At 51.3% G+C, this 8140-nt stretch overlaps 1 protein-coding gene across 4 annotated transcripts; it reads left to right on the plus strand.

Annotated features, from left to right (window-relative positions):
• The first annotated feature begins 4572 nt into the window (after positions 1 to 4572).
• On the plus strand, positions 4573 to 7419 carry LOC123073940 (uncharacterized). Of its 4 annotated transcripts, none has more exons than XR_006435804.1 (5): positions 4579 to 4782; positions 5471 to 5908; positions 6021 to 6204; positions 6308 to 6398; positions 7070 to 7419. XR_006435804.1 is itself a non-coding variant. In XM_044496924.1 (4 exons), the coding sequence occupies exons 2-4, from the start codon at positions 5493 to 5495 to the stop codon at positions 7218 to 7220; spliced, it is 711 nt and encodes a 236-aa protein (XP_044352859.1). In that variant the 5' UTR covers positions 4573 to 4782; positions 5471 to 5492; the 3' UTR covers positions 7221 to 7419. The 4 variants fall into 4 exon arrangements, 2 of the variants coding, with proteins under 2 accessions (XP_044352859.1, XP_044352860.1); XR_006435803.1 differs by having other exon boundaries at positions 4580 to 4782; positions 5471 to 5923; XM_044496924.1 differs by lacking the exon at positions 6308 to 6398 and having other exon boundaries at positions 4573 to 4782; positions 5471 to 5923; positions 6021 to 6149.
• The last annotated feature ends 721 nt before the right edge of the window (positions 7420 to 8140 follow it).

Raw genomic sequence — 8140 nt, forward strand, 5'->3', positions numbered from 1 at the left:
AGCTTAGCATAATGATCGTTCAGTTTTATTGCTATTGCTTTCTTTATGTCAAATGCACATTCCTTCGACTATGAGATTATGCAACTCCCGGATACCGAAGGAATGCCTTGTGTGCTATCAAACGTCACAATGTAACTGGGTGATTATAAAGATGCTCTACAGGTACATCTGAAGGTGTTTGTTGAGTTGGCATATATCGAGATTAGGATTTGTCACTCCGAGTATCGGAGAGGTATCTCTGGGCCCTCTCGGTAATACACATCATAAGCTTGCAAGCAAATGACTAAGGAGTTGGTCACGAGGTGATGTATTACGGAACGAGTAAAGAGACTTGCCGGTAACGAGATTGAACTAGGTATGAAGATACCGACGATCGAATCTCGGGCAAGTAACATACCGATGGACAAAGGAATTGTGTATGTTGTCATAACGGTTCGACCGATAAAGATCTTCACAGAATATGTAGGAGCCAATATGAGAATCCAGGTTCCGCTCTTGGTTATTGACCTGAGAGGTGTCTCGGTCATGTCTACATAGTTCTCGAACCTGTAGGGTCCGCACGCTTAACGTTCGATGACGATATTGTATTATATGAGTTATGTGATTTGGTGATCGAATGTTATTCGGAGTCCCGGATGAGTTCACGGACATGACAAGGAGTCTCGAAATGGTCGAGAGGTAAAGATTCATATATAGGACGATGGTATTCGGACATCGAAAGTGTTTCGGGGGGTACCGGGTACATATCGGGTCACCGGAAGGGGTTCCGGGCACCCGTGACAAAAGATATGGGCCTTATGGGCCAAGAGGGGAAACACAACAGCCACTAGGGGCTGCTGCGCCCCCCATATGGGCCGCACCAGAGGAGAAGGAAAGAGGGGAAGGGATAAGGAAAGGGGGGATTCGGCCTCTCCCTTCCTTCCCTCCTCCCTCCTCTTTCCTTTCCCCTCCGATAAATAAGGAGGGGGGGCACCGGCCATGGGAAGGCCCCAAGTAGGATTCGGCCTACTTGCGCGCCTCCTTGGCTGCCTCCCCTCTCCCCCCACCTATATATATGTGTGTGGGTGGGGGGGGGGGGGGGGGGGGGGGCTAGCACAGCTCAGACTATTGCATAGCCGTGTGCGGTGCCCCCTTCCATCATTTACTCCCATGGTCATATCTTCGTAGTGCTTAGGCGAAGCCCTGCGCGCATCACTTCACCATCACCGTCACCACGCCATCGTGCTGACGGAACTCATCTACTACCTCGACACCTTGCTGTATCAAGAAGGCGAGGGACGTCACCGAGCTGAACGTGTGCAGAACTCGGACGTGCCGTACGTTCGGTACTTGATCGGTCGGAGCTAGAAGAAAGTTCGACTACATCAACCGCGTTGTCAAACGCCCCCGCTTACGATCTACGAGGGTACGTAGACACACTTTACCCTCTCGTTGCTATGCATCTCCATGAATAGATCATTGAGTGTGCGTAGATTTTTTTCTTCCATGCAACGTTTACCAACAAAGGCATGCAGTGAAGACGGCGGCCGGGATGGCGGCTACGGCTGATCTAGGGTTTCATTTGGAGTATGCTTTTTTAATGTTTTAAGTTTAATGCATGTGGATAGTTCAGCCGTGAGAACTTTAATGTAATATATAGTTATCGTTTAAAGGGATATTCCCGCTTTTTATGTCTTTTTTATATTATAATTGAAGTGTAAACTCGAACGCTTTTGCCAAATGCGACGGGCCGTTAGGGGCACCGACCGGCGGATGACTGCAAATGGATACTCATGTTTGTTTTGCCTACGCAAACAGAAATCTAGACAAATCGGGCCTTCATTTGTGGTCGTGCGCCTAAGAGCAACTCCAGCGCGATGACCCAAATTGTGTCCGTTTTTTCTTGCATTTTATCCATTTAGGTTGGCCAAGCGGACGATATTGTCCGTTTTTGTTTTGGGTCGACGTGAGCGTACCCATTTTGAGCGGAAATAGCCTATTCTTTTGAAAAAAACAACAAGAGCCGTCGAGGCTTCTGCGGTCGCCGGTCAAGATGAACGGCGCATGCGTGCCTTTGCTTGCGGAGACGAGCGTTGTCGCGGAGGAGCTCCTGCGCCTGGTCCGCTCGCCAGTTGTCAGGGTGGTGGTGGAGCCGGCGACGGACGTGCCCGCCACGGCCGAGGTGCTGCGGGGCACCGGGGTCATGTACCGGCACCTAGCCTTCTGGCCCGAGGAAAACTACACCATCGCCGCCGCCGAGGCCCATGTGCAGTGCAACATTCTGCTCCCGCATGTCGAGAAGCACCACCGGCGTCGCCCACTTCTTCGTTGAGATTTGCCAGATCGAGTGAGTACTACCACTAGCACGACGAGATCCGCCGGCGGGGACGGGCGCCTCCGGCCGCCTACCTCCGGGCGGACCTAGCGGAGCGGTGCCGCACCGCTGGAGGACGCTGAAGGAAGCGCCGCCACGTCGTTGGCTCGTGGCGGGAGGGTGGGTGGTGGGCCAAGGGGGGAGAGAAAAGAAGAGGAGAGATGGAATGGGGAAGGTGGATGACAGATGGGCCAGGCCGGACCGAGGAGAACGCAGGAAACATCTGGTCTGTGCCCGCCTCCGACCCAAATGACCCAAATTTGTGATGGAAATGGATACAAGCAGATACAAAATGGATACAAAATGGAAATGATGGGGTCACTATGTTGGGTATTAATTTTTAGCCAGTCAGACACAGACAGACGCAAGCGGACCAAATGGGTCGCTGCGTTGGAGTTGCTTTGTTAGAAGTGCAACCGGGTGAAAGTTATGCCTTTCAGAGCAACTCCAACGCAGGTACCCATTTCGTCCTCCACCGTCCGTTTGGATCGGCGCGGACAAAAATGAAGGCCCAACACGCCGACCCATTGCAAACCGCATTCGCGCCGACCCATTTGCGGTAGAAATGCGTCGGCGCGGACGCGAAGCGAACGCCTCACGCGCCTTCTCGATGTCCGCCGCGTCCCCGCCTGACGGCCGTCCAACCTCCGTGGCTAGCTTAATGTATGACGACCGCCCACCTCAGGCCCACACGTCAACGACGGCGGTCGACCTTTTTTAATCCGAGAGTGCGGGGGGGGGGGGGGGGCATCCTCATCCGCTCCAGAAGCCCCACGTCCCCAACTCGCCACCCTCTACTCCCTCGTCGGCGGCAACCCTATCCACCCCTCTCCCCCGCCGTCTCCCTGCAAGGATGGGTTTCTTCTCCAGCAAAGACAAGGGCAAGGACCCTGCCACCCCTCTCCCCCGCCCCGCCTCCGCCTGCGTCTTCTCGCCGGCTGAGGCAGTGCGCGAGCGTCCTAGTGCACCAGACGAAGTGACACTGGGAGAACCGCGCCCCTCTCCCCTACCGCGATGTCACTCTGCCTCCGGAGAGGATCCCAGGTGGGCGAGGGTGCACGCGGAGGAGGTGTGGCGCCAGCGGGTGCTGCTGACGGCGGAGCAGCGCCGTGACTCCGCCTACGACGTCGACTCGCCTTATTGGGCACGTTGATTCGCCTCCGAGCACGAGGAGGCCAGGCGGCACGGCGTCCACGTCGTCTCGCATGGCTCCCCGTCGACGCCCCTCGTCGTTCGCGACGAGGACCAGGCGGCTGTCCTTCGAGAGAGCGAGGAGGAGGAGGAGGAGGAGGACGAGGCACGCATAGCGGAGGCCATGGCGCTGTCCGCGGCCGACGACTGCGTCGTGCCACCGCTGGCCCCGCCGTCCCAGCCAGGGCTGAGCCGGAGCCGATCCCCATCAATCGCTATTCCTGGACCGGGATAGTGCGCGAGTGGGTCAGCATGCCACCGATCTGGATGCGGGCGATGAAGGCGCAGGAGCGCGCCTACCTCGAGCAATGGCGCCAGCGAAGGCTGGCCGAGGAGCGTCGTGAGGGCGAGTACCTCGAAATGCTCGAACGCGACGCCGAGGAGGAGCGCCGCGAGGTAGAGGAGGAGGCGCGCCGTGCCCAGCCCGAGGCTTTGGAATACGACGTTCCCCTGGGCCGGCCCGGCGCCGACACTGATCGACCTCACCGGCCCCGACGTCGACGAAGACGACGCCTAAGGCAGCGCGCCGCCTCGTAGTTTTGTTTTAATTAATGTTTTAGTATGTAATGTGGACGCGTGGACTCTGGCCGGCCTTTCTAGCCGGCATTAATGTTTAATTAATATTTTTCTATTTTTGAAATAATTGTGGTCTATTTTTTTTCACATGAACTAAAAATTGGGTCGCGTCAGCGTTGGGCGCATGCGCCGACCCAAACACGAAAGCGGACATGGGCGTTCGCCGGGCCGACTCAAACTGACAAAAAGCGGACAGAATGGCCGTCCGTTTGGGTCGGCGCGTTGGAGTTGCTCTCACTAAACCGAAATTGCGTGAAAAATCTTAATCAAACACACACAGCCCAGCGTCCGAGCTCCATGCCATTGCTTGTGATTGATTCTGGTGGTCAAAGGAGAGGCCAGACCACTTTCAGGCTTCAGCCCCGTCTTCCCGAAGCGGCAATGGATGGAGAGCTCTTTACCCGGTGCAGTACCCGGGCTTCCTTATGTGGCTTCGGTCCACCTGCTCGTCCTTGCCCCGGCCACAGAGGGAATCTCGCCGGCCGGCACACATCTCCCTAATGCCCATCCACCCGTCTCCATCCCAATAATGCATCCTTCGTCTCTGTCTCAGTAGTGCTAGCAGCTCCGTCCCTGACATCTCTCCCAGGTCCCAGCCGGCTCTGCGCCACGGCATTCCCGTCCGGCCGCCGCCAACGCGCGCCTCCGGCGATTGTGTGCCGGTAAGTCCCCGCCCCTGTATGCCTAATCCATGTGCGTAGTCAGTACTCCGTAGCAGGAAGGTTACCCAGTCGCCGTAGCAAATCGATCGACCAGGACCTAGCCTGCAGTTCAAACCATGGACGACCATGGCATGGCACCGCTCCTCACTGAGAAAGGACCCGCCGTGAGCGCCCCCGCGCGTGCTCCCCTGCCCCCCTCTCCAACCCTTCTCCGCCCGCACTTCAGATCTAGGCATCTAGCCCACACACATGTATCGTGCTCTTGCCAAGTCGCCGGCTTTGGTGCCCTTGCCAAGTCGCCGGCTTTGCCATGTCAGTAGAAGCTAGCTAGCAAGCACAAGCTGCTACACCCTAGCCTAGATAGTCGGATGTTGTCGGGCCATGGGCAAGGTGTCTGCCTCTTCAATCTCTTTGCAACCAAATGAAGCATTCGCTGCTTTTCGCTAACCACGACATGCATGGTGTCCGAACAAGGAGTTACCAGGAGGCTACATCTGCTAATTAATCAGAAACATAGTGTCTAATTCTTCCGATCCTTCCTGTTTTCCCATCCATGAAACAGATAGACACCTCACCTGAATTCAATAGATATCTGTATGTACACTACTTTTACTACTAATTGTACGTACATCATTCATGGATGCTAATTTGATGCATCGGTTGTTTGCTACTTCTGGTTTTGTTACAGGTTCACACACGCAGACGCAGACATGGCTGGTGGGGTTGAATCTCAGTGGTCCATACGTGTGTTTGAAAGATTTGAGCGTTCTGTGGTGCGACTGAACCATGGAGGTCTTTTTCTTGGCACCGGCTTCGTTGTTTACTGGGACGAGTCCGGGGCGTGCCTCATAATAACATGCCATCATGTTGTTTCGCGTGTACGGATGAATGAAATCGTGGATGCTTACTTCTCTGGGAACACTATACCATCTGCTGTGCGCATAGTTCGTCGTGGCAACGACATCAAAGACCTTGCTTTGCTTCGGGTCCAACGCATGTCTAGCCAAGTCACCAGACCTCCCGTTGTTATGGACTTCTTCCAGCATCCAGTGGCACCGGGATGGGACGTTGTTCTGCTTGGCTATAACGTTTTGCGTAATAATTTTATCCTGGAGCCCTCAACCTGGTCTGGCCGAATCATGTAATTAACCTGCTTATTACTCCTACTATTCAATTCCCTTTTACCTCTGCATGTCATGCCTGGGTTGAGCTAGCTAATTGTTGTCTGTTTAATGCAGTTCCCCGTCAACCAATACACATATCAAATATAGTTGCACAAGCACTGGAGGCATGTCTGGGTCACCTATTGTCCTGGCAGGAGTAAACAAAGTCGTTGGGGTGCATTTCATGAGCAGTGGATCGACTGGGTATGCGATTTGCACCGAAGCTATAAGAGAATACTTAGAAGAATATTTACAAATGGTAAACCCTCAAGTTGGGATACGATTAATTTTGGTAGAACATTAGGGTATAATGATTTTTTTGCTGCAGTCTCAAACATATTTATTTCATATATTTGCTATAGGACAACCTATCGATCGATGAGCTGCTTGTCATAGCTGCTGAAGCAACATGAAGCAGTGCAAGAGGGTTCGAATCAATGAGAAGTTAGCTAGGTAAATGATGATCTCTTTCCCAAAATGCTACTTTCCAGCAATAATGGACACTTAGATACTTACTTAGTAGTTCCATTCAATTAATTGCTACTTCGTAGTAGCATTGTAGTAGTTGAGATATTTCTTCCCAATGACTCCTTTGCACTAGGATTGAACTAGAATTTCCTGTTGACTGCTCTTAGGCATATTCATATGCTATTTTTATGGCACAACCAAATAAAATTTTAATTGTGGTACGGTATCAATCCTACGTTTACGTTTTAGCTGATCCCACAAATCAAGGAGTCTTGCATACTTCGCCGCAAAAAAAGGATCATATACTAATTTAGTTGATGTACCAGCATATCTTTGCAAGTCAAGAAAATAAGCAAAAACATGCACTCCATTTTGTCAGTTAATATGAGACCTATATAAGTGGTCATGCATATGCCTTGAACATGAGTATAATATATACTTAGCTGTGAAAAAAATAGCATCATTATATTCTTACATTGGACTGTACAGTTGTATTTTCATAAAATTTACTCTTTAATTAATCCCAAATTTTATTAGTTTGTACATAACAGCTAGCTCTAGTTTTAATTAGGAATTGAATATACACTGGAATTTTGTTTGTCGTTTTTATGAACATGAAACATGTTTTCTGATCAAATGTACACTTTGGTTTGCAGAGAGCAGCTGGAACACTGGATGTTAGCTTGGGGATGCAATATGAAAGGGGGTTTTGTTTGCAGAGAGCAGCTGGAACACTGGATGCGAACTTGGGGATGCAAGATGAAGGTGATCGGAGATGATCGTGGGTGCAATTTGCACACAGCGTAGTTCTAGACTTCCTAGCTAGTTGTAGTAGTATGCTTTATTGTTGAAGACTCTGAAATGCTTAGTTCCTGATAGTTCGTTGGCGTGTGTGCATACATTTCAGATGTTGCTGCAGTTTGGACTTTGGATTATGTATGTGGCTATGTTTCCTTACCATGTTAGAGCAAACATGGTTGAAGTTGAACTGCTGTTGACTCGTTTAGCTATATATTGCAGTTCAGTGCCTTCTTTTACGAAATTAGATGGACAGCGCACGTACGTGGCAGCGCCTAGCATACAATGACCTGATAATATATCTCCCTGTACAACAATATATGCAATTTTACAGCTGTATGTGGATAGTACATTCTTGACATTCAGCCAAATCATCAAAACAGACAATTTAAACCACAAATTAAGCTGAAATGCCTGCATGCGGTTTTGCCTTCTTGTTGCAACGCCAGGTCAGTCTCTGCCAACAACAGAACACATTGTTGGCGGTGTTGGTCGATGCAGAGACTTGATTGAAGAACTGTGCTTTTGCTCATCCTCAGAAATTATAAGATTATTCAGATAACTCGTACAGCTTATTATTCAGATAGATTCTTGAAAAGTACTCCCTCTGGAAAGATTTATAAGACGTTAAAGAATTCGCAGTTCATTTCTCGCGACGCTACGAAATTTCTTGCGTTTCCCATTTTGCCCCTCCGCTCCCACTCACTGTCTCACTCGCAAGCTTCCCCATTCCCTTTTCCCTCGCACCCCCAAATCCCTAGCTCGTCGCCTCCCTCGCCTGAGTCGTCATCGCTTGCTCTCCGTCACCTGCGTCGTAGTCGCCGGCTCTCCCTCGTCTTCCTCGCCGGCTCTCCTTCAAGATGGCATTTTTATTCACTGGCGCCCGGATCTGAAGCAGCGGGAGGAGCTGCAGTTGGTACTGGTCTGTA

This window comes from Triticum aestivum, chromosome 3D (assembly GCF_018294505.1).
Source record: "Triticum aestivum cultivar Chinese Spring chromosome 3D, IWGSC CS RefSeq v2.1, whole genome shotgun sequence".
Classification (NCBI taxonomy): Eukaryota; Viridiplantae; Streptophyta; class Magnoliopsida; order Poales; family Poaceae; genus Triticum; species Triticum aestivum.